The sequence below is a fragment of the Strix aluco genome, chromosome 1 (assembly GCF_031877795.1).
Source record: "Strix aluco isolate bStrAlu1 chromosome 1, bStrAlu1.hap1, whole genome shotgun sequence".
NCBI lineage: Eukaryota > Metazoa > Chordata > Aves > Strigiformes > Strigidae > Strix > Strix aluco.
The window spans coordinates 96,935,694-96,962,566 of NC_133931.1; the positions used below are offsets into that span (position 1 = coordinate 96,935,694).

General features: G+C 40.5%; 1 protein-coding gene across 1 annotated transcript in view; it reads right to left on the reverse strand.

The window, feature by feature from the left end:
- Positions 1-2,138: 2,138 nt before the first annotated feature.
- ELOVL2 (ELOVL fatty acid elongase 2) overlaps positions 2,139-26,873 on the reverse strand; it is a 56,270-nt gene continuing 31,535 nt past the window's right edge. Inside the window, exons 3-8 of the mRNA XM_074828281.1 lie at positions 25,445-25,632; positions 12,062-12,139; positions 10,773-10,944; positions 8,858-8,982; positions 6,498-6,632; positions 2,139-5,869 (exon numbers count right to left, since the gene is read on the reverse strand). Coding sequence (XP_074684382.1) covers positions 5,741-5,869; positions 6,498-6,632; positions 8,858-8,982; positions 10,773-10,944; positions 12,062-12,139; positions 25,445-25,632 — 827 coding nt within the window. The 3' untranslated portion in view covers positions 2,139-5,740. The remainder of the gene's footprint in view (positions 5,870-6,497; positions 6,633-8,857; positions 8,983-10,772; positions 10,945-12,061; positions 12,140-25,444; positions 25,633-26,873) is intronic.

Below are 26,873 nucleotides of genomic sequence, written 5' to 3' on the forward strand. Positions count from 1 at the left end.
TTTGAGATTGCTTCTCTTACAATTTAACCACAGTAAAAACAATGGACTCTCCCATTTGTGAATGAGCATAATAGCTGTGGAGCATCTCTGCTTTAACATTTTCCATGTCAGTATCAACACTTTCCAGGTTTCCCTTCAGGGCTGGAGCTGAGTGTCAAGGATTCCTTTGCACATGGTTTCTGCATTTTATGGATGGGAAACTATTGGCAAGTTGAGGTTGAACAGCTCAATCCAGAAACACTTTTTCACTGGGATACTCTTTGTGAAGAAGGATGCTGTATGATGGCGTTATTATTCTTGCAATCCAAGTGATTAGCTCGTTCATGTGACATGTAGAGAAACCTGATTTTCATTCTCTTCTCAGTGAAACAAACTAAACCCCATATCTCTAATCTTTCAGAGTAGTGGCTAACTATTAGTATATAAGCTATTCAGGTATAGCCTGCTGTTAAACAACTCTTTACATTTTCATGAAGCACTTAATCTTCTTCAGGCTCAAATAAAAGAAGTCCTAAAAGATTGTCCTGGAAATGGGGTTCTGGTCACCTTGGCCAGAGCAGGGCACTAAACGTCTGTTTTCCATATTTTTGAGCAAGACTTGTAAATGCAACCTGATAGGTTGGGGGGGAAGAGAAAAGGAACACCTGCCTTCGTTTTATGATGTTAAGATCCTAGTCCTTCATCCCATTCATGCGGTTTTACTGAACATGTGCCAAACAAATGAAATGAATCTTGCAGAAATAGTTAAGCATTTTCTCAAAATTGAAATATTTTTCAGATTGCTTTATGAGGATAAAATACTAAAACTTTCACATATATTTAGGATAATCTCAGTGCTTCCTTTTACTGCCTTAACTGAAATTTAGCTGCTGAACTGGACCAGACTCCCCTTTTTGTTGGTTTGAAATAATCATTCAAGCCTATGTTTTGCCTTTTTCCAGGAAATATGTATCAAAAACCTCTCATAACTGCAAAGTCTGCATAAGTGTTGCTGGAAATTCCCATGCTTCGTTCTAGGCTGTGTTGACTGGTGACTGATTTGCTTACTTTTGTTAAATAGAGCTGCCAGTTGACATATTTTAAACCATTTATACAGTAGAAACAGCAGGCCCAAGAAGCTGCATTGCCAGTAAGGAAGTCTGGACTGACTGACAGGATTCACATTTTGGCAAATAATGGGTAAACCAGGCTCTCTTCCCCAAGGTAGGTAGGTCTGGGTGGAGAGCTGATGTTCTGTAAATTGTAAACTGTAAATTCTGTAAATCTCCACCATGTCTCAACCATGATGCTCCAGTTATGCTTCACTGTGCCCTCATGCTGTCATGCACAGCAAAATCTAGAGGTGTTTTTGGTATTGCGTGTGGGGCACCACAAAGTGCATTAAATTGAAGGTGAATAAAACCTGGGATTCAAATTCACTTGAACTAGTGAGTGGGATGCAGTCGTGGTCTTCCCGTGCAATATTTGGAAACTTTCCTCCATCAAAGTCAAGACTGCTCTTTTTATCCATTTATAATATATGAATCAAAAGGATCTCACCAGCCAAAGTCTGCAAGGCAAGAGGCCTGGGAACAGGGAGGCACCAGAGCCAGGATAATTTTAACAAGTCTGTCTGGATTGAAGTTTGGACTGAAAGTGGTTTTTCTCTCTGATGGAAGAAACAAGCTCCATACAAGGTATTCACATCATCTACTTCACGCATCTAAACTAAAACCCAGAGGAGCAAAGGTGGGAGCTTGTTTTACCTATAGAACCACTGTTAAGAAGCAGGACTGTCTAGGAGGGACAGGGATGTTCAATCTACCAGAGAAAGGTATCTTAAGTAGGAAGTGTAAACATGGTGCATCCGCATGCTGTAGAAAACTGCTTCTTATCAACCTAATTAGTGTGTGTGTGTGTGTATGAGAGCACAATATGCAGAAATACCACCTGCCCAGTCAATGAGGAGGACAGTTGTACAAAAAACACCAGGGGAGCTTTACATCAACACCAGTGAAGGTGGTGTATAAAGTTATGGAGATTGTTTTTCAGTCTGAGGTGAATGTCCTAAGAACTTTCTGAAAAAGTTTGAGATCAAAAGTAGCCTCAGATAACCAGTTCCCAGCAATTTGATGCCTTAAAGAGGAGTGGAGACAGCCTGATAGTAAAATTTGTTTATTTACAGTGTTATGTATTACAGGAAAATCAGTTTAAAAAGTCAATGTTTCTCTTTCTTCAAAGTTGCAGCATTTTGAAGATTTTTAAGACAGATCTGAAGAATTTTAAACATACCTGATTCCAGCCTTCCTGGCTGGTCTGGATCTGCAAGGTGAGACCATCTTGTTTTTTTCCTTTTTTATTTATTTTATTTCCCCCCCCCCCAGCCCTTTGAGTTTCAAGTAAGGCATTTATTTCTTTCTTTTTCTTTTGAGTGAGGTTTCAACAAAACAAAAGACAATATCTCTGGGTTTGGTTGCCATAGTAAACTTTAACACTTAGCACGCTGACACTGTCCACCTTGATAGTCAAATGCATGCTTTGCCATCAAAAAATTATGGACTCCACTCGGCCTAAAATCCATGCTGGGCCACATGACCATTTTGTTGCCTGTCTTAGACAAGTGGTTCAGCTAGTTGCCTTGTGTGCTATCTTGTCAGGTCTTCCAATTCCCTCTGCCTTTACCCCTGTTTGCAGACATCAGCTTGATACTGGAGAGCTCTGAAGCTCTCCCTTTCCTTAGGGCCACGTACAATGCCTTCAGTCAAACCCACTAATTTCTTAGAGCTTGTGAGTTTTGCAAGTGTCAACCAGAAAGATCTGCAAAGCAAAAGTTCTGGAAGGGTCAGTGAGAACTAGTATATGCACACAGCGTCCAGGCTTTAACTGTGGGTGTTTTTTTTTTTTTTGGTTGCTGCCTTCTGTCTTTATTGAATGTTAAATGAAGCAAAAGATTGACTTTCCCTGTGGCCAGCTTCACGAAGAGGGAGCAAATATAAATATGCACTAGTTAGATGTATGTCTGTGGTGGTGATGTAAAATTGTTTGAATATTTTATATAACCAGTTATTTTGGTTACCTAGTTCATGGTGATGCAGTTTATCAGCCAAGCTGCTCAAATGTACTGCCTGTGCTGCAGCATTTGGGGATTTCAGTTTTCTGCTGGAGCAGAAAGGTTTTGTCCACATTGCAGAGAAGCTGGAGCTGCCTGGAGACAGATGGGATGCAATGGGACTTTCAAGCATAAGTTCAAACTGAACTCCGACCTGACACACCCTTCTCCATACCATTTTCTCCTCTTGCTTTTGCTGGACAAACCTGTCTGTTCTTCCCCTGTACTGTACCATTTCCTCAGCCCCTTTCCTTCCCAGAGAACAGGCTGCAGTATCTCAGGCTGTTCCCCATGAGGCTGGCTGCCCTGTACCTGCACCACTCCCTGGGACAAACCTTTGCACCTGCAGTCTCCAAGACCCCCTGGTGACAGATCTAGAGGAGATATCTGACCCCGGGGGCTGGACTGAGGAGCAGGATTTGGGACAGCCTCTTCTCCATGTGGTCCCTCTGTGCTGGCTGCGCATGTGGTTTTGTAGGCTAAGTAAAACTCTATGTTTGGGTGTCACTTAGGCATTATAGTGACACTTTAATTTAGGATCGAATGTACTGCACTGATCTTCTAAGGAGGGCCACTAAACATTGGCTCTATTGTGTAAGCCTGATACATTGTATATGGATGCCTTGCTAATGACTATAGCCTTGAACAGGAGCTGAAAGATTGGTAAGAGGGGAATGTCCTGCCCCAGAAGGAGCCAAAGCTTGGGTCATTCCCTGGGAAGCATGAAAATGGCAAAAATCAGCAGTGACTGGGGGAAAGGTAAAGGCAGCAGCGAGAGGCCATGATGACCGCCTCAATTTAAGACCAAGAAGATATTCCCTCCCCTCAATCTTTGAGTTTGCACAGAATAATTAAAAGACACTGTAATTTTAAATCGAGATGAGGCATGTTGATAACCAAGGAGGGACAAAGTGATAAGAAACCAACTAACGGCTGTTACAGTAAACGTGTATTTGTGTAGTTTGAAGTATATAAATATATTGACGTTCTCTGGTGTGGTGTGCTAGGTTTGTGGAATTACCACCTAGCACCCCTCTTTGCACAAACATGGAATGAATAAATAAATATCTTGGCTCTGTGTGTAAGATCGGCTTATTGCACACTGTGTACCGAACCCTGTTTCAGGGACAACAGTTTGTCCTCTTCTTGCCCTAGGACCCTGGAGGGTGACAGAAGGCAGAGGACATGGTCCCTTTACAGAACGGCTTCGGTATGGGGGCTTGCTGGGTTGGAGTGACTCCGAAAGGTGTTTTTGTTGAGAGAATTTATACATGTGAGATTGGAAGAGACCAGAACTACTTCACTGTGTAAAATGGAGAGAAAAAAAGGCTGTTACCACTTTAAATAGAGATTTTTGGGGTGTGCTAAATGAGAAAAGTGTGAGGGCAGATCCTCAAAGATAACCTTGGGTGTTCTTCATTTCTAACCATTTAACTGGGAGGTAAAAGCAGCTGACTGAAGCAGAGAAGATGGTGACTGGCTATTGAGACACTGTTACAGCTGTAGGCAGCAAATAATCTCCTTGCTTTCCCTACAGAGAATGGTGCCTCAGTCTCATCTGTTTCTCCAGAGATCAGTCTGAATAAGGCCCACCTAGTGCAGAAATTCATATATAATGTGCTTTGTTTATTGCTGAATTCACTTTTAAGATTTTCTGTGTCTTCCAGTCTATTAATATGTGGCATGTCAGTTTGCTTCAAAGTAGCAGTGTTTGTATAGGATTAACTTTGTGCACATTTGCACTCAAAGGATTTATCTTTGTTAAGTTGTTGAGCTCCTATTTCTTTCAAAATCCATTTACTCAGAACTCATCTTAATTTAGCACATCCAAGTGACTTGTTTTGCTCTGACTAGAGCTCAAAAGCCCATATCATCGTATGATATCATGTACCCTAAATACCATACTGGGCAGTTCCAGGTGCTACTAGTCCAGCCCCCTGAAAAAGCAAGCTCCTGCCAGCCTTTGTGGCATTTGAGTCAGGTTGCACGCATGTAAATCAAGTGAGCATGGTGCATGTCTGTCTGCAAATTATGGGGTGGTGCCCCTGGGCTCTGCCCTCTCTTAAGTCCTTCCCTGGGGCTCCCACAGGACCAAAGGGATGGCTGCACATTGCTGGTGTCCACAGGAGGGAGTGTGCTTTGGGGAACAGCTGGGAAGAAGCAGAGTGGTGATATGCTGATGGAAAAGGTATGATTTTTCACCTTTTTCATTTTTTTCCCCTACCTTTCCTTTTCCTGACCTTGGCTACAGTAAAGCTGAATGTGTTGAATGCACTGCAAAGCCTTGCCTCAAGACCTCTCACATGCACAGAAAGTGCTTGCTGTGTTAGTCTGAACAGAGTCTTAACCTTTTGAAGGCTTTGATGGATTTATTCATCAAGTGTTTTATAAGGCGTTTTTGTGTCAGCGTTAGAGATCAGAAAGGTTTTTTTTCATATGAGAAAGATCTTGGCCTTCTTTGTTCTGATGGTGATCTTTGACAGGACATTCTACTTGTTTTGTTAAAACCTATATAGCAGTACGTTAATAAATGTCTGGTACAAAGAACTGATAAATGTAATCAAATAGGTTTTAAGCTAAAGCTTGTAATTCAGTCTCTTTTCTTCTTTTTTTTTTTTTTTTTAGAAAAAAAAATCATAGGAAATACTATACTTATTGTGCTTTCTTATTGTTCAGGAATCCATTGGCAGCAGCAAAGTAGTCCTTATGGAAACCATTCTTGATTTCTGTTGTGACAGGGGTTTCCTCTATAGCTGTTCTTGAAGGTGCTTTCCGGTATGTCTATAAAAGCAAAATCCAGAGAGAATACTCGGATTTATTTAGTGCTGCCCAAACACTACTTACGGTTAGCTGTAAAATGGAGGTGTCTGGTGTGTGTTGATGCAGATGTACATATTTGCTTCAAACTGTGTTAAGGGAACTGTATTATTTTTACTGCTGTGGATGATGTTACCTTACTAGTATTACTGTAATACTTCGTGGTGTCAAAAGAGATTTTTAAGCCCTTTTCTCTAGAAGCTATATGTATGCAGGCAGGCTGGAGCAGTCTGCTAAAAAAGGTTGAAAAAAACCAATGCAAAGACAGAGCTGCTTGTTTCTTTTTTCTAAAGAGGGAGAAAGATTCAAAAAGTTGCCCAACATAGCAAATTCAGACCTCCTGTATGCTGAATGCAGTACCTGACTTGTTATACAAGTGCAGAAGACCTGAGCTGCAATGGGGAGGTCATCATTACTGAATAACTGTCTCTTGCAGACATCACTGTATCTGTCATTCTTAACTGACATATGTATTTTAATACAAACATATTTTAAGTACTGATGCTCATTCTATACGTGAATTTGAGACTGTTATCTAAAAAGTTCTTTTTTTCCCCCACCCCTGTCAGAGAGCTCTTGGAAGACTGTTTACCTTAATGTAGAAGTTTATGAAGAGAATGACCAGTGTGGCCATGTAGGAGGACTGGAACATGAGGCAGCCGAATGGGAATCCACACGGCTTCACAGCTGCACTGAGTGTGTGCACAATAGTGAGCAGAAACTGGATCTGTGGAGGAAATATCATGCATGAGTATTTGCTGAGAAAGGGTTGGTACTAGCTAAATCAGATACAACAATATCACCTAATCCTGCTTTTTGAAAGTTTGACTACTATTGAAAACTATCCCTTTCTGAACTTGGGAATGTATTGTGAGGATTAAATTACAATGGCGTTCTTATGAAATTAAAAAAAAACCCTAAGGGGTTAGAGATTTCCAAAAATATGAGTTTATAGGCCTAGTTTGGGAAATGAAAGCTCTTATTTATTTATTTATTTTTAATAGGGGTTGTTCTGTCTTCCAGACTGTGTCATGCTAGGTACAGCACTGTCTCTGTTACTGGACAGAAACTTGAGAAAAGACTCCAGGCAATAGCTTTAGAAGTCTGAACAAAAAATGGAAATCCCAGGTCTGAGAAGTTCAGATAAGTTCATGTTTGCGTTAATGGAGTTAAGATAGGGATAAATGAAGAAAAAATGAGAGGAAGAAGGAATTGCAGAAGGCTGTCTGTATTTAGGACTGTGAACCACAGCCCACACTGGTGCATCTGATTCTCTCCAGCCAGCTGAGAGTGCCCTCAATCCAGTGTGCTGAGGTGCATTTCAAACAGGGCAGCGTGTTTTAGCTGCAGAGATGGTCTCCGCTCAGAAGAAGCATTTGCTAAACACATTTCTGCATAGGCGTTTCTAAGCTCACTGCAAACATCTGAAGTCCCAAATAATATGAACAGGCCCTAACATAAAAAAATATGAAAGGAACTTTATTTCACATCAAACTTTATATCTTGTTGATAGAAGCTTTTGATGTGGCTCAGCTCTTTGGGTACAGCAACTGCTGGAAGTAGACTTTTAAAAGTCAGACAACTTCTGTTTTGTGTAAGAGTTTGTTTACATCATTTTGCATTTTATAGTTCTACCACAGTGTGGTCAGGGTTAACCTTGGTTGGCTGCCAGGTACCCACCCAGATGCTCTCTCACTTCCTTTCCTCAGTAGAGTAGGGAGAGAAAATAAGATGACAAAACTTATGGGTTGACATAAGGGTAGGGAGGGTAATTGGTAAAACTTCCCAATTACCATCCCAGGCAAAATAGGCTCAACCTCAGGAAGATTAATTTATTGCCAATTAAAACCAGAGAAGGATAGTGGAAAATAAATCAAAACTAAAACCATCTTCCCCTAAGCCTCTGTTTCTTCCCAGGCTCAACTTCACTTCTGACTCTTCTACTTCTTTCTCCCAACTGGTGCAGGAGGATGGGGAATTGGGGTTGCAGTCACTCCATATTGCTTTTTCTTTGATGCTACTTTCTCCTCACGCTCTTCCACTGCTCCAGCGTGAGGTCCCTCCCACAGGAGACAGTCCTGCATGAACTTTTCCAACATGGGTTTTTCATGGGCTGCAGTTCTTGAACAACTGCTCCAGTGTGGGTCCTTTCTACGGGGTGCAGTCTTTCAGGAACAGACTGCTCCAGTGTGGGTCCTCCACAGGTCCTGCCAGAAAACCTGCTCCCGTGTGGGCTCTTCTCCACAGGCTGCAGCTCCTGCCAGGAACCTGTTTCTGCGTGGGATCCTCCATAGGCTGTAGCTTCCTCTGGGACATATCCACTTGGTTCAGTGTGGGGTCCTTCACAGGCTGCAGGGTGAGTATCTGCTCCACTGTGGTCCTCTATGGGCTGCAGGGCAACAACCTGCTTCATCATGGTCTTCATGGACTGCAGGGAAATCTCTACTCTTCCTCCCCTCCTGCTCTGCTTTGGGTGTCTGCAGGGCTGTTTCTCTCACATTTTCTCACTCCTCTCAGCTGCTGTGCAGCATTCTTTCCCATTTATTAAATATGATATCATAGAGGTGCCTCAGCTTTGCTGATGGGCTTTGGACAGTGGTGGGTCTGTCTTGGAGCTGTCTGGAGCTGGCTCTGTCAGACAGTTTTTATAACTTTTAATCACTCTATTTGCCATGATTAAGTAATGTCCATTTTCTATGCCAGAGATCAAAAATCATAGAATTTTATGGACTGTAGAGTTTGTAATCTTGCAGAAAATATTTCTGAGCATAATTTCCTTTATTAAGTTATAAAAGCTGTACTAGTGACTTAGTCTGTATGATAGCTTTGTTATATTTTAATTCTAACTGGCTTAATTCTGAAAATGACAGTGTTTATCTATCATTAATTTTGACCTCTCTGGCATTTTGAGGACTTCTGGTAGTTAAAAATGAGAGTAAAATAGATACATACCAATTGTGCCTGAGTGAGGTATTTCTTCCACCAGAGATACTTGCGCATAGAAGGGATGACGGACAGTCCGTAATAAGAATACATAAGCACATGGATAAAGCTATTCAAAGTGGGTCCAAAGAAACCTATAAAAATCCACCAAGGAAAACATTTTTATATACTAACTGCTAAAAAGTGAGAGAAGATACCATTGTTAGTGATGTCTCTTGCATATGGTAAGTCTTCCCTTTGTGCTTATCCTTTGATAAAGACATTCCTGATGCGAAGAGATACTGTCCTAGGGGCAACTGACAAACTGAATGATACTTCCTACAGGGTTTTTCTCATACTGAATATTGTATTTTCATCCCGTATTTTTCATTTTCTCCACTTTCCTTTTCTATTCTGTACTTTACAGGTTGTTGCTTTTGTTTCCCTCACAAATGTTAATTGCATGAGTGTCTGTAAGCTTTAGACATTGCTGTAGATGACTGTGCTGCTGGTACCACAGTTCAGGACCCAGGGAGGCACCTGCTCTCTTGCTCCCTGATGCAGTAGTAAGGGCTTTACTCTGAGTTAAACTAGCTTGTGTGGCTGTGTTTGAGAATCGCTCTCATTTTCTTCAGTGGCTCTTCTGCTAGATGCAGATTTCCAGAATTTCACCCCAGATAATGCCTTGCCACTCTAATTAGCTACACTTAGTTAAAGATTAATTCTAGAGCAAATGAATTACCCTCTGTACCTTGCAGACTATGCAGCACTACTCTGTCCGCTTGTATGCTCATGTGTTTGATGGCAGTGCTTGACAACTACAAGATGGTCTCACCACTTGTTTTGATTTTTCCACTGATTAATTACTTAATAATTACTGATTAATTACCTAGCTACTGATTTTTCCACTTTGTTAATTGTAATAATGCAAAACTAGCACAAAGTGTGGAGAATATATTCAGACACAATAGAAAGCACAAACCCCTGCTAATTTGTTTGCACCTCTGTAGAAATAGCTCATAACTGCTATGAAATCGTTGATTTATGCTTCTGCCTATAACAGTGATTTACTCTGATTTTGTGCTGTCCATAATAATTGCCAACAAATGTGAATTCTGCTTTTTGTTCTGAAAAATACCTGTAAAAAGTTGCTTTACAAAATATTACAGTGGACTGAGGTCACTCCCTTTAATAGCTAAAAAAAAATCTGATTGTTTTCTCAACTATGATAACAATGCCGTAGGAAGCCTCTGGTTATATGAAACCCTGGAAAAGCATGCATGCTGGTGAGACACCTGAAGTACTTCTCTTCTGTTTTAGACTTAGTATACAAATGCTAAGTGACCAGCCTGTGGCACCGTACGTCTTCCCCACTTCAACAGGGGAGATGTATTGATCAACTCTGGCTGTCCAGTAGTTCTACTACCTGAATGAGATGTATTCTAATTTAAAACAAACCAAATTCAAACTGGTATTTTAGTTAGTGATTCTGTAAGTAAAGTATTTTGCTAAAGCAGAACGTCAGATTGATGCATACAGGAGTCAAACTTGCAAAAATGCTATTGAATTCATTTGTCGTGATTGACACTTTACTAGGGTAGTGATTTCCTCCTACATCTGCTTTTGGAGTAGGTCTTGTATGTCATAACTCTTGTTTACTACTCAGTAGTGTTATCCTGTCTAAAAGTGGTTTGAAGAGAAGTAAATATGAAAGGTTATGACAGCTAAGAGGAAATCTAGGGCCTAACAGATATTTTTTTACCCAAACTTCTAACCATGCTTTTAATTTTACTGTGGTCTGCAGGTGTTCAGCAGTTCTGAAAGTCTATGAACCTTAAGGGTGCTATCATATAGCACAGTGACACACTTGCTTTGCATGGTGATGTGATTCCCCTCCAGCAGCAGGTGACTTATACCCCAGGTGATGAAGCGGACAGAGACTTACTTTGCCCACAAGGTATCCAGTTCAGAACACACCACCAAATGTTAAACATAGTGGCATGGTGATACACATGAAGGAAGGTGATCTGGCTGCTTTTCTTTCTCAGTACAAAGAAGATAGTGTCCATGAATTCAATTACTTTGGAAAAATAATACCACCACAGCACCTTGGCTACCTGTACAAGCAAGAACAAAGGAGTAGGAGATCAATATCTGTCCATAAAAGGGCTTAAATATTGCTGTACTTCACCAGTCCCTAGGCATGCAACTTCCCAAAAGGTGTTACTATCCTACTGAAGGAGGAGCACAAGCTCTGGCTTCAATTTTATTTCCCTTTTGAATGAGTGACTTTGGAAAAAACACATTTTTTTTTTTTATGATTGTATAAATATATAACTATCTAAATATAATTTAAGAAATATAAACTTTGAGGAAGGGTTTTCTAATTATTCTATTTTTTCTTCAAAGATAGTTGTGTGTGTGGGTTTTTTGGTTTTTTTTAAGGGTGTTACTATTTATATTTTCTTGGCATGGAACAGATTTTGCTGGCAGCTGCTTCTTTTTAAATAATCCAAATTTGACACTCCTCTAGAGTTGAGACACTTTATCAGAGCTCAGGGTATGTCCTAGGACAGCTAAAGACAGATACTTAAAACAGAAAGGGGGAAAACACCTTGTTGATGGGAAAAGGTATTTAACTGACCTTTTCCTTGCCATAACACAGACAAATTCTGAGGGTTGGGGAAAATTACATAAGCTAACCAATCTTTCTGCTCTTGAGCTCTGACTTTATCTGGAAAGTAAGCCTGACGTGGGGAATGGCAGAGGGTTAAGACATGGAATTGCTGTGATGCAGAAATAAGGGGGGTTGAAACTAGAGATGAGTCAAGATAGCAAAATGTCTCTGCAGCTTTCCAGTTTAGAGTTGGGCTTAAATCCATTGCCAGCTACAGCCCAACAAGTGTTACATTTTAGATGACTGATTTTTGTTCCAAGTCTTTAAATGATCTGTATTCTCTGTTTTAATAGTCAGGCAACACTCTTTTGATCACAGATCTTGAAATATGGCTTTTCAAAACAGTCCCTGTCATACTTTCCACTGCAAGAACACATCTGTATTGAATCAAAAAGATAATATTTCTTGTTTTCTACCAGTTGTTAGGCAACCTGACTAAAACCCTCATGTTAAAGGTGTCACCGATAACTGCCGTGAACACAGAAGTGTGTTACACCAGGGACGCGGAGGGAAGGCCTGCCGCGGATGCTGGGGGCTGAGCTGCTGCTGCCTCTCACCCGGATGTCGGCCTCCCCAGCGCTGTGGAGGTTCTGGCACTGCAAGTTGTAGCCTCCTTCCCATGTGGCAAGGACAAGCTGGAACAGAAAACACAGCAATTGTGTTCATGAACAGACATAGCAGTTTGCTTTTACCTCTGCAGTTGTTCTGTGTTTATTGAAAACAGAAGCATGGAAGTATGGTATGTTCCCACTCCTTCCAAGAACTGATGCTCTTAAACCAGAGAACTTGCATATATCTTCTGTTTTGAAATGGGAAAGGCATCAGGTTGTGTTGAAGATATACACTGAAATGGTATACCTTTTACATTTCTCTGGCTTTAGAGCCTTCAAGGCATCCATTAAAATCTCTCGTTACCTAATGCAGTGATCCTCACGCCAAAGCTCACACTTGAGTATTGTATCTCTGTCCCAAAGCAGTATGAACAGAGCTTAACATAGGTGCTTGTGCAAAACCCTCCTTGAGAAAAATTCCCCAATTCCAAGCAAGCAAACAGAAGGCAAATCCAAAGTAGTGCAATGAAAGATATATTTCCTAATGTCATACACATGTCTATCCTACACTGTTAAATGCAGGACGAAATACAGGAGAGTGGGCATAGTGCTGAATGGAGAGACATGAACAGACACACAAGCAATTTCGTAGATTTAGCACATGTCATACTGGGAAACGGACAAAGCAATGAAATGTCAGGCTACCACACTGTGATGGAGCAGAAGGCTTCTAGAAAGCCACATGGTGGCTTTTGGTGTGGAATACTTTTATAGTAATGGCCACCTAAAGCATTCAGCATCCCTTTTGAAATAGGGAGCATAATCTGTTGTCTATAAATGCTATGTACAGTCCATTGATTTTAAAAAGGTCTTACTTATTCTTAAATGTCTGAAAAGTGGTTTTGGAGGCCAAACTGAGCAATTCGTGTTCTGTTTCCCTCTCTACAGAGGATGCAGGGAGTGATGGTGAGAGAAATACATCAAAGTGTTATGCTGTAAGCAGAACTGCAAGATGCTGTAAGAAGTGGGTTGCTTTCAACTCTGGCACTACATTCACAGGGAAGGTGTGTATCAGCATCTGTACAGACTTTTCCCTCCACTTCAGACTGAAAAGTAGCCTTCTGTGTTGAATGTGTGACATTCTATACAAAATTGAAGCAGAGAGATTCTCAGTGATCAAACTGAATTAATTCTTAGAGTAAATACAGTAAAAAAATAATATTATTGATAATATTATCTGGTGAATTAGCAAATAGCCCGGAATGCTTATTATAAATTCACATTAAAAAGCAATAAAACCTGGAGAGCCACCGTCTTCTATTATTCTTCCTCTGAATTGCAATTCTGTGATTGTCCCTGTAATTCCAACATAGCTGGTGTATGTGGCCAAAATAACCCATAGAGATTGCAGAAAGAGATGAAACAACAATAAACAAGTATTTTGCAGAAAATTGCTATATAACAACCAAAACAAACCCACTCCTTTTTGGAACAGCCTGTGTTTTGGTGGATTCACCTACAGTGTGTGCCAGAGGTCAGCAAACAGGATGGGACCGGAGTTTCAAAACAAGGGAAACAACAAAAACCCAGCTAGAGATACTCATAGAAATGCTCAGTGCAGCTGAGATCACAACTTGTCTTGCCAAGTTGGCCTCTGCTTGGGTGTTGTGCCTGCAAGCGCACAGGGCTGGAATGCCTGGGCTCCTCTCCTTTCCCTGCTGTGGCAGGCGGGTGGGAAGGGGACGCATGGGTCACACCTCTCCAACTAACTTAACCTGCAGAGGTGCTGAAGAGAAGGGAGTTAAAATTCCTTGAGAAAAGCAAACGATGTCACTTCATTTCCCTATTATTTTTCAAAATGCAGATGTGTGGAAAAAAGGTCCTTCCTGTTCTGAGTAGGGGGCATGCAGCTCCCCAGCTGTCCCTCCTACGTCATGTCCCTGGTCCCCAGATCTGTGCCTGTGCTGTAGCTGGCAATATATAGCAGCTTCGTGAGGGATGAGGAGACATTACTGCATGGTTGTTTTTCTGGATAGCTCTTCTCTGTGCCTTCTTTGTGCACTCTCCTGCCTTGGATTTTCTCTCCAAATGAGAGGTGACTGAGGGATCCCCAAACAGACTTTTGGAATAGGCTGGTACAGCATCATTGACAGGCTGTTGTTGAAGATTTGCTCTCAACTCTTCTTGTTACTTGAGAAATGCTGAAGAAAATGGAATTGTCATCTTGTTCTTGGCTGGGAGTGGTATGGTCAAACAGTGCTGGATTATCAGGAGCTCACCTGGAGGCAGTATCCTGGATGCCAGCAGGCTGCAGCGGTGACATCTGGAAGCTTTGATAAGGCATGGCCTCAAACATGAGCATTAACAGCTCTGCCAGAAACCTCTGCTGCTAGTTCTACTAATAGGAGCAGGAAGTAAATGATATTGCCTCTTGCTATTTTGTCTTTCTCTGTCAGCTATAATGAAACCATCATTGGCTTTATAGGTGGGAAGCAATGATAGCAGGACCATCTCTACCCTTGTGATTGCTGGAGTTGAAATCATCACCCACAAAACCTCTAAACCCTAAAAAACAAATGAAGAAGAGGCAACTGCTTTTCCGTTCTTGTACAAGGCAATGTCATAGACTAGGGAGGACCCTTTCTTCTGACTTTATTGAGGAACTATAAATTGTCATTGCAAATGCACTCTATTGCTTTGTTAAGGTAAGCAATAAAGTTTGTGTTTTCTTGTATTCATGCTTTACACAATGTTTTGCAATTTAGCTCTATGATATGATGTGCCTATAGCATCTTTTTAGATAAAGCTCTTAAACAATTTTACCATATGAGAGGTATGCAATTTTTAACAATTTTTTCCAAGATTAATTAAAACTATTTCACCTGATTGATTCTATCGCGTTCTGTATCTGAAAATTCATACCTTTCCTATGCTTAAATTGGTCAAATTGTTCATTTATCTTTTAATGTATCTTTAGGAATCGGCTTTTTTCAGGTTCCAATTGCAAAACCACTTTATTCTTTCAATCTCTTTTTCTTTAACTACTATCTCACTTTTTTGCTTTCCTGAAGATACCTACCCTCATAAAATTTTCTGCTACAGTAGGTAAAATGTTGATTCACAGAAATTTGCTAGAAAAATCTGCTATTTTAAATCTTTTGATTAGTCTGTTTTACAAATGTTGATTTGTATATGATTACAATAGACTGATTTTCAAAAAATCTCTTTTGTGTGTTGTTTTCTTGTGTGTTAAATGTTAGGAAACTTTCCTGCTGGTGCTGAACTGGCCTGCTTGGTTGTATCTCAAGATTTTTTCAAGTATTCCATTCATCTCTCATGTTGGAAACAGATGAGAAAAACCTTAAAGGCTCAGAAATAAAATAAATATTTCTTTTCAACATCACAAATATTTTAACTTGGCATTTGAGAAATCTGCAACTTGTCCCAATTGGTCAGCATGCAAAAGGAGAGCAAGCTTAGGGATAAGAATACCACTCTCTTTGACTGCAGGGTTTTCTTTAATTTCTTTTGGTTTTTCTTCTGTAAGTCTGTATAATGCCAGATTTTGCAAATCATACTGTGTGCCTATTCTGCAGTCGTTTGACTTGGCAGAAGAGTTCCCTCTGATTTGTGTCTGTGTTTCAAGAGCCAGCAGCTTGGAGTGAATATTTGTTTTGACTGTCTTAACCTTGTTCTTTCATGTCAGCTTTTCTGTAGCTCAACATTTCTATCCTCTGTTGTAGGTGCCTTACATGCTGCTGGGTCTCCTTTGGGGAAAAGAGGAGAATCCATTTTGAGTTTTGACTGCTCTACTTTGCAAGCTAATTTTCAAGATTTCTGACTAACTTCCTAATAAAAGATTAGTGGGGAAATTTGGAAGGCAGAGAGTACATTTTTAGGATCCTGTTCATCCTAGGCCATGACTGTCATGTTGGCTATCAATGATGTGGAAGGTAAGCAGCTTACCCAATAGTACCAAATGAGCCAGCTGCATATCTGGAACAGAAGCTGATACCCTGACACAAGGCATTCAGTTACTAGGTCTCTTTTTCTCTGATGCTAAACTTGTACGTTACTTGTACCATGTCAGTTATATTCCCTTTCACAGGATGAGCACTCTCACAACTCTGCAGAGCTGATGGCATTATTAATCATGCAGAGATGGTGCAAGTGCAGGGTGTATTAAAGAAATGAGAAATTCCCTCTCTCTCTCAAATTCTCTCTCTCTCAAAAACAATTCTTTGAATGCTTTGCATTCTTGGCGACCTATCCTGAAAGTAATATTAACACATGCATTGTTTGAAGCTATTTAGAAAAACAGGTCATGTAAAGAGGAAAATGCTGCCTTGTGAAAAATTTCTACTAAGTAGTAACATCCTGTTATTAGTTGAGTTTTCATATTTTGCTGTTGCTCTAATGTTCTTAACAGATTCCCATTGTTACACCAACAAATGACCTCTACTCAACTGCCTGAGTATAAACAGCACAAGGATTCATAACACTTGCTTCACTGCAGCCATCTAACTCTTGCCATTTTTTTTTTTTTCAAATGGGAAATCACACTGTTCAGGAATAAGAGCTGGTTCCTCTGTAAAAATCTCAGCAGAGGGGGGCCAGCAGGTGAGAGATGGTGTCAAAGCCTCTCACCTTGCTATGTAGCAGACTAAGCCCCAAGAGCAGGGACCTGCACCCTGCTCATTTCAAGCTTTCAGCCTCAAAAATCTCACAGCTGTAGCTTGTTCCTGCATCTGCCCTCTACAGGTAGGCTAGAAAGGAAAGCAATGTGATTTTCTGAATTAATGTCCTATCTCTACTGACTGTGGGTTCTATGTGCTCTTTGAGTTGTAGAAAAAGCTCTGTGAATGCTGGGTTTTTTCAGAGAGAAAATGCCTGTCCCACGGCAGTAGGAAGACAAAGGATGAGGCATCAGCACCTTGCTACATCTGGCTGGCGACTAGTGACCAGCAGTGTTCCTTAGGGCTCAATTCTAGGGCCAGTGATGTTCAACATATTTATCAATGATCTGGAAGCAGGATTTGAATGCACCATTAGCAAGTTTGCCGATGATACCAAACTGGGAGGTGCTGTTGAATCTCCTGAGAGACAGGAGGCCTTGCAGAGGCATCTAGATAGATTGGAACATTGGGCTGTGATTAATGGGATGAAATTTAACAAGTCAAAATTCTAGATTGTGCACCTAGGATGGAGTAATGCGGGGCATGAGTATAAATTGGGAGAGGAGTGGCTGGAGAGCTGCCCTGCAGAAAGGGATCTGGGGGTGCTGGTTGACAGCAGGCTCAATATGAGTCAGCAGTGTGTGCCCTGGCAGCCAAGAGGGCAAACCGCATCCTGGGGCGCATCAAACCAGCCAGTCAAAAGAGGTGATTATCCTGCTGTATTCAGCGTTGGTGCGGCCTCACGTTGAGTACTGTGTGCAGTTCTGGGCCCCACAATTTAAGAAGGATATGAAGATCCTTGGATGCATCCAGAGGAGGGCAACAAAGCTGGTGACAGAGCTGGAAGGAATGTCCTATGAGGAGCAGCTGAGGACTTTGGGCTTGTCTAGTTTGGAGAAAAGGAGGCTGAGGGGTGACCTTGTGGCTCTCTACAGCTTCCTGAGGAGAGGAAGTGGAGACAGAGGTTCTGAGCTCTTCTCCATGGGATCTTGTGATAGGATGCGTTGGAATGGTTCAAAGCTGCACCAGGGAAGGTTTAGACTAGACATGAGGAAGCATTTCTTTACCAAGAGGCTTCCTAGAGAGGTGGTTAATGTCCCAAGCCTCAGCAACATGCTTTAACTTGGTCAGCCCTGAATTGGTCAGGCAGTTGGACTAGATGATCATTGTAGGTTCCTTCCAACTGAAATAGTCTATCCATTGTATTGTCTGTCTATCTGGAAAGAGTTCAGAAGGGGAAGACAAAAACTAATAATGGATTTAGTATACAAATAATTAAAATCTCTCTCAAAAGTTCAGAGCGGGAAGATGAGCACTAGTGTTCCTCTTGTGGGAAAAAATGGAGCAAGAAGCATCTTGAATTTATTATGTGTATGATGTTTTACTGGGTTTTCTCTAGGACTCCAGCCCTCAGGCCAATTAAAACAATTTGATCTGACTACTGTTCTCAAGCAATGGAAGTCTTGCTAAACTAAGGAAGAATACTAATCTATGTAGTGGAAAGAAGGGTCTAACTTGTAGTGCTGTGAATCACCTGTTTCCTTTGGCTGTAGGAGGAGATTTTTGTTAGTCCTTGTGAATGGCAGGTCCTCCCTGGATCTATAGACAGGGACAAAATAGTCCTAAAAACAGTTATCACAAGCAACAGGAGTCTAAGCAAACACTCAGGACAGTGTCTGAGGAAGGAGAGAGGAATGACCTTGTTTTCTATGTGTTTTTTCTTTTAAGTGAATTTTATAATGAAATGCCTCAGAAGATTATGCATGTCTAAAAACAGAGGCCAGATATTAATCATCTCACCTGACTTCCTTTTTTTAGTTTTTAAAGTGATAAATTAGATCCTTGACTGTAACATGGCTCAGTTCCACAGGCATGCAACATCTGAATTGTCTTCCTAACCCCAAAAGGCTGGGGTGAAGGCATGCTGCAATGCTACTGAGGCTATTGAGCTTTCACATAGTAAGGAGATGAATAGAGGAAAGTATCATTAATCATCCTTGATTTATCATTAAATCAGTCTTAAACAATATCTAGAAAGCTTTCAGGCAGGTTTTCTGGCTAGGACATTCAATTATAAAATAATCTGTGAACAGTATTTGTTGAAGAATCTCTCTCTATATAGGTTGCCTATTCTTAGACAAGCCTCCAAGAATTGTGGTATAATCCCAGATTTTAGATGGATAGCTGAGATGCAGAACAGCCTGTTTCCAGATTGCTGCTCTCAAATAAACTGTAGCCTAGTAAGACCATAAACCCTGTAGGGAAGCAGATTGGGCTAGATTGTTCAGCCCAGGACTGGCAGATTCCAAGAGCCTCGTCTCAGCCCTGCCATTGGGTCAGTGCCTTGATTTCCCCAAATGTAACAACTTAGTAGTGGTGTTGTGCCAAACAAGAAACAGGGTGCTGAATAGGAAACAACCCACAAGATTTTTCACAATTAAGATATTTCATTGTCTGTCTTTATGATGCAGTCAAGATATTTTTCATGGGGACCGAAATGTAAAGAGCATGCTTTGGGCTATGCCTTGGTGAGGCTCTCCATCTCTCCATAGGTCTAGTTAGAGGTCCAATAATTGCATGCATGATGTCCCCCCCAAAAGACTGGTTAATTCTGTAATATACTGATCAAGGTTTGTTATCCTGACCTGCAATATGTACAGCTGGAGTCCATGTTGGATCTCTCATCTGCTGGAGCATTGTAACTAGAAGGATACTGGTTATTCTGGAGTGGAGCAAGTAAGTGGTCCCATGCTTTCTTCTTATTTTGAGGTCAGAAAGTTCATACCACAGTGACAAAAACAAGAGCCTCTTCCCAAACTAAGTTTCCATAAATGTCTTGTCTTTTTTTTTTTTTTTTTGGTCAACAAAAACTCTTTCAAATGTAAAACCATGTTGTTGAGAAATTCCCAGACAGTTCCATTTAATACCCCTTAAATAAACAGGAGATTGCTAGGAGGATTAGTGAAGTAATGACTTCAAAATGACTTGAACTTAGTTATGAATGATAATTCCTTTGTGTGTTGCTGTTGTCTGGGGTAGCGGAATAGGCTAAAAAAAATCCCTTCTAGGCTTATTTTCCATTAATCTTTGATTACATCCCCTATTCTGAATAGCTCCTGTATGTTACTTTGTGATACCAGTGACGATATCAGAAGCTTTGCACATGTGAAAAACCTTATCATATGAATTTTTACTCTTGATTTCCAATAAAATTCTACTGAATTCTATTTGAATGTGCAGGTGAGATCCAGAGCACTGCCTTTTTGATGAACAGGCTAAATGTTCTACCTAAATGTGGAGCTCAGAAAGGTCAGTAGGAAAGACACTGAGAACTCAAAGGATGAAAACTGAGATGTTCAGATAGAATAACTGCAGGCAAGGACAGCAAAGTCAGCTCATTAGGTCTCCAAACAAATTATTGGTATAAGATAGAAGAACACCTGGGAATTTAACTCTATTCAGACAAAGTTCTTCCTTGATCAGAAAAAGCTGTTTGCTTTTGTCCTTACATTTCACTGCCTTACACTGTTCTCTCAGTGACCTTTTGCTGTCTAGTTTATTTCTTACTTCTCCCTTCTTCCAAATGATAGAAAAGTGCACCTGATCTCTTTTGCTTTCTCACTTTGTTCTTTTCCTCTTGCTCCCCTAAGGTTAAGACAGTCTTTCTGTCCTAGTTAAAGAATTACTTCAAAGGAAGCCTTCACCTCAAGCACAAATCCTTATGGATCCAGAATCATTCCTTACATCTCTGCTAAATTTACATTCGCTAACTTCTGAACAATTAATGAAGGTGTAAACAATCATTTATTACAGTCTTAAGAAAAACCAAAATGTTTAAGTTGGATTTATATAGTAAAATTCTAGGACAGTTCAAATCAGCTAAGATCTATGTCTTTTTCTACCTTTTCCCATCACCTGCACTGTTAAAACTTTACTTAAACCTTCTGCCACTCAAGCTCTATCTTTTTAACACTTGCACAGTTAGGAAGTAAATCTTTCTGATGTCAGCCATTGTAATGATGGGATAAAACAGAGTTTAAGTGCTGCTTCTATTTTCAATTTGTTCTTTTCATTTTGCCCACTGTTATCCCAAATCTAGGCATTATATTGTGTTTTCTAGTCATTTGGTGAGATGTAATCCCAGTTTCAATGGTTAAAAACAGTGGCTGGTGGACCTGATCATGCCAGCATTGTGCTTCTGACCTTTCCCTACTATCAGAGGATACAGAGAAGGCAGTTCTGATACTCCTGGGAATCCTCACGTCATCTTTGTACCTATGGATCTGCAAGTCATGACTATAATTCAGAAATCTGATTTACTGTGGGGTGAATATTTAGCTCCTAGAAACAGGTAAAGTGAAGGTAATCTTACTCATCTTTTTTTTTTTTTTTTTTTTTTTTTTTTTAAATCCTGTAAGGTAAAAGACTTTTCTTCTGGCTTTACTAAAAAATGTTAATGCACTGGGCTTGCAATACTTGTGCAGTTCTGCTCTTTTCCCTTTGCTCTGAATCAAGGGGTCCTTACATGCATGTCCTGCTTCCCCACATGGATGTAGTTGCTTGCTTACAAATCCTATGGATTTTTAATAAGTCTGTGAAGCTACCTGGGGATACAGGCAGCTTGAGACATCACGCCACCCCTATGCTAATGACACGTATCTCTAGACCTTTTTAATCTGACCCAGATTGTGCCAGTGTCCTGGTTTTCTCTGTGCCTGATCAACAAAAGGACTTGGGTCAGACCTTGATGACCAGCTGAGATTTAATTTAAATAGGGCAGAGGTGATACTTACTGCTGGGGAAAGAAACATAAGATCATGGTAGAGAATATGTCTTTTCCTGTTAATGAGAGAGAGTATCCTCACACGAGTAATTTCACAATTCAGAGATCAGCATTGGTCTCCTTTGTTTCCAGTTTTAATTTATCACTGGGGTTGTGACAGTTTTATCCTGTGGTGAACTTCAAAACCTTATTTTGGCCTCTGGCACCTCAGACTGCATCCCTGGAGTGTGGTTTGTGACTTGACTTGCACATGAAATAATTTTAAAATATGCAAAGACCCAATTGCTTTTCACGGTAAGCTGGTTTTCTGCTCATAGATGGTACTTTTAAGATCTTAGGCAGAGATTTGTGTAGAGGAAAGACATATTTTTCTTCAGTGAAATTGCTAAAAGTTTTGATTTTTATTGAAGTAAAAAGGTGGGGGTTTTTATTTATGCAGATTTTTGACAGTGTTACTAGAAATTGTTGAATCAGTAGACTTTATCTGGGTCTGTGAACGCTTAATGGTACAGAAGACTGCACAACCAATAACAAACCTCCAATGCAGGTTTCTCTTGTAGCTGTAAGGGTGGAGGGAATTGTCTTCTGGCCCCTCAGCAGTGCACCTGCGGCCTGCCTAATTTAAGCACAGGACTTGTGTCTAAGCTTCAGGTACTTGAAAAAGCCATGTGCCCCATGTCCAAAAGCAAGTGCCCCACTTCTCCACTATATTCAATGGGGAGAGGTAAGTGCCTTTGATGACTTCAAGAAAATATGTTTGCTGAACTCAGAAGTCTAAATCAAGGTCTAATAAACTGCCCTTCTGGGAGGCCTTCAAAAGTACCTATCTTTCTCGACACAAAAATTTTGAGACATCTCAGTAGGATGAGGGCAGCTGGGCAGAGCTGTTTTTCTTTAGACCTTGTCCTTTGGGGATAGTGGGTGTATCTGACCTCATGGTAATGGCACATGTCAGAGTTGTCCTGGAGCTGTTCCTCCAAGTACTTTAGGTATTAGTTGACCTTAGACCTCATGGAGCTAAAATCGGTTCCCAGATACTTCATACCTATGGTGCAGTGCATGAAGGTCTGGCTCAAAAGAGGAATCTGCCTTTGGAGATTTAAACCCAGCCCTTTTGTTATGGCTCCTTGCTCTAATCTTTGTTGTCTTGTCTTGAGGTTGTACAAGTTGACTGTAGTCAAGGGACAGGTCAGGAGATGAAGGTGAGGAGATGAAGAATTGCAGCAAAAGTACCCCCATCAATTGGTTTACCATGTTTCTCATTAAAGCCATCATGTGGGACAGTCTGTATTTGGACATACAACCTTTCTTTTGACTGAAATTTTTCTTTTGAATGAGATATTCTTCTTTTGAATGTCTAAGAAGCAGCCACTCTGTTCTGGAGCTATCACAGGAAAAGATGTGTGGCACCTCATAAACAAAACCAAGAAGAGAAAAGAACAACACCAATAACTGGTTGGTTTGGGTTTGGTGTTTTTTTGGTGGTTTATAATACAGATTATTATTTTGTGATTTATCTCTGTTAAAGGTATCAGAGGGGTTCAGGTGCAGCGGGAGGGTGGAGGAATAAGGCAACTGTTATAGATGTGTCTAACTAGGAATTAAACCTGAATCATACTCACTGGAGGGATCAGCTGTGTTTGCATAAGAAACCACTGTGCAGGATGCTCTAAATATAGGAAATTCTTGCCTTAAAGAGCTTACTGTCCATAAAAGACAGAATAAGGGCCAGAGAGAAGCTTCAGAAATGAGACATTTTGAAATGTTGATTCACCATGACTTTATTCAGTACTGAAGACGATTTCTGCTCTTCCATTTGCCTGTTGTCCTTCAGCAGGGATGTGCAAGCTACCTCAGGCAGGTCTGCAAGTATTAACTTCCATTCTGCTCCTTCACAGGAGAAGCTGTGATAGGAACCAGGCAAGTAGACTATGAAAAAATAGAGCCGCTATTATGGAAGAGTGTTTTGTAGAGTGTAAAACCAGCCTGACTGACAGTTCAGAGCTAAGAGTGAAATCTGCAGTAAAACAGCTGGCAGTGCAGTTCAGTCACGATGTCCCATGGGTTCCTGAAAAATGCAGAATGTAGAGCTATGAGCCACTGCCAGCCATGCCCAGCTGCAGTCTGGGAGGTGTAAATCAGCAGCCTCCAGCTACAGAATCAAGGTCTAAAGGGAGTAATCTGAAGATTAACGATATCAGCAATTGTCTGCAGCAAAGTTAGCCTAAGGAAGGCCAGGGCAGTGAGGTGGCTGAATGGGAGCTGGCTCAACAAAATTCCTACAAGGATGTGAAGGTGGCAAAACCCAAGTTTGCTTCATTCATGTGAGACGTGCTAAAATTCTCTTTGTTCATTCATTTACTTGTGGCAGGCCAAATCAGCCTGCAAGGGGAAAGGAGCAGCTATTTTTGTTTCCTATTCAGTTAATCCTTTTTGCTGAGTTCTGCTACTGAAGACAGTTATCTGTATACCTTCAAGCAAAATGGGGATTTAAACATCAAAGTGCTAATTTAAATTCTGGAGGACAATCAGTATGGACAATCATCAAACCTCCAGCAATTGTGCTGGTTTGTCTTTTGCTCTGGGCCTGATCCTGCACTCTCAGACACCCACAGCAACTGCTGAAGCCAGTTTGAGCTTTGACCAGGATGAAGCTTTGTGTAGCACAATCGGTCCTTTGAACAAAGGCGCAAACCTAAACTGCTGTTCAGCCTTTTGAACAGGCCAGTCACCTGATGTTTAGCTCAAATTAATTTAGAACTTGAAATCTTTGGGGTCCTGTTTGGCTTCTGCAAAGTTTCTTGTCCAGCTGACAGAACAGTAGGTTTTTGTTTTTCTCATGGAAACTGCTGTTGTGGCCAGGAGCCCAGGGAGTAAGAAATGCTGTGAGGTAGTGCAGGCAAGGCAGCGATGCCAGCTCACACCTCTACAGGTCACACCATGAAATGCCAGCTCACACACTACAGGTCACATCCTTCAGCCAGGGCTTCTCATGCCCGGGGTCACTTTTTAAGCCAAGTCAGAAAATGTTTTGTGGGTTTTGTCTGTTTAGGGCTGCAAGTAATGGATGTTAACAGTTTAGTATTAAAAGTACCTCAATTATCACAAGGCTGATAATTGAGAATGGGAAGCTCCCAAATAATATAAAAATAGTGACTTTTGGCTTCTGCTCCCCACTGGGGAGGTGAAAACACATGTGTCTTTGCTGAAGAGTACTCTTTAAGACCTCTGCTGTCATAAAACTGTCAGATGCATTGAAGCCTCTCTTCTGATTCTGAATGGATCCTGATTTCTGTGAGTATGTTCTTGATAAGTACTTGGGAAATAATCTGTGTGACCATATTCAGCCTCCAAGTCTCACAGCACTTGGTTTTGGTAGAAGTGGCAGGTTTTTAATGTCTGTCTCTTACTGTCTGACTATATGAGGAAAGCTTCCTAGTCAGGTGAGCAGAAAATTAACACTGAATTGCCAATAACATAAATAAATCAGTACTTACTCTCATCTATAAATCTGTTCACATTTAAGCATGGGTATTTGTACATAGAAAAAAGAATTCCATAGACAGTAACACAAATAAAACCCAATCCATGGGCATATTCATGGTTGCTGAAGAAAGAGGTGTAGGCAGGTTTCAGCTGAGCAACTGCTGCAGATTCAAATTCATGCTTGTAGACACTGTCCTAGTAGCAGCCAGACTGTCCCCAGTGTGGACTGTAGCTCAGGAAGGACAGTTAAAACATGCTGAGATCTAAGCTGAGAAGGTACTGTACAACTCGCTGTCCAATTGCTAAGGGACTTTTCTTGATCTTAAAATTACTTTGCTGTTGATGTTAAATTTCCTAGCAAAACTGTCTGTTGCTAAGATATTTCTGCTAAAAATCTCTGTATTGCTCACCTGTCTCAGCCGTGCTGCATGGGAGAACACTTACCTCTATGAGCATGTACAAGGAGAGCAGTGTAATCCCAAGGTTATACACAATGAGGTGAGCCCTGAGAGAGAAAGGAGGCCTGTCCTTCATGAACTTGTTGCCCAGCCATATGCAGAGTAGGTATGCTCCAGTAAGGAAAAATGTGGGAAGGTAAGAGTCCAAAAGGAACCATCCTCTAACCCTGGCATCTGAAAAGAAACACATGCAGCAGGCAAATAAAAAAGCTATGGTAAAATCTTGCTGAAATGAGGCAGATAACATAATGAAAAAAATCTGCTTAAATGCATGAGAAGGAATCTGCTGTGCTTTGTTCACAAGAGTGATCCATTGCTTTTACGTCCCCAAAACTGCTTGCTAATTCAGAGAATGTGTGCTGAAACTGAATGGAATTCCCTAATATTTAAGGTCACTTAAATGTCCTCATTTTAACAGGAAAGAGAAAATGTAAAGAGGAAAACATTCCTATATGCTTTTAAAAATTTAATGTTTTAACTTAATATTTAATTAAATCATATTTTAATCTGCTCAATGGACAGTTTGCAGATAGTATTAAATACAAAGTATGTATGTAAAGTTGTCAGTTCATATATTATTCTAATTCTGTATTTGCCATATAAGTATGAAGGTATATAACATTTGTTAGAAAACATTTATAAAGGGGGAGGATTTTTCAAAAACTTTAAATATGAAAAACAGATGTCAAATGTTCACTTTGATGGTTATCAAAGATATTTGGCAAGCAAGGGCTTGCTTTCTCACAGTTTGTCCCATTTGTCTGGTGCTGAAATGAAATATTAAGGTCAAATCCTGCTTGCCTTATTCACACAAGTAATCCCATTGGCAGTAATCAGATAGTTCAGTGTATATGAGCAAAGCCTAATCCTATATGCCAATTTGGAGGCACCACTTCATTGTCCTATGAGCAACTGGATGTCACGAGGGAAAGAAGTGTAGTGGGGTTTTTTTTCAAGATGGAACAAAATTTAGAATTAATTTTCCACAGCAACAGTCTTCAGACGTTTGTCTATGAAAAGAACAAGGGCATTCTGGCTAGTTTTTGAGACAGTTTACTTTAAATCTGCCACAATTCATGGAGTAAGTGAAGAAATAAGTCAGTGAGAAGCTATTGTGCAGGTCACAGTAGTCCTTTCTGCTCTTAGAAACTGTTTTAAATTACTTAGTTTATTTTTTACAATGACCAAGATTATGTTAAAAATTGTAAAAGAAGCAAAGCTATTCACATTGCATGAAAAAAACATTTTACTGTTTTTCCACCTGTGTTGAATTTGGAAAGGACTGGGCAATGGATGATGCACAAACCAAATGTGCCCTCGCATGTAACAAACTCTTGCCAATTGCAAATTTGTTGTACTGTATTCTTTCCAATTATTTTTTCCTCAGAAATATATGAATCCAGGTATATGTAAAG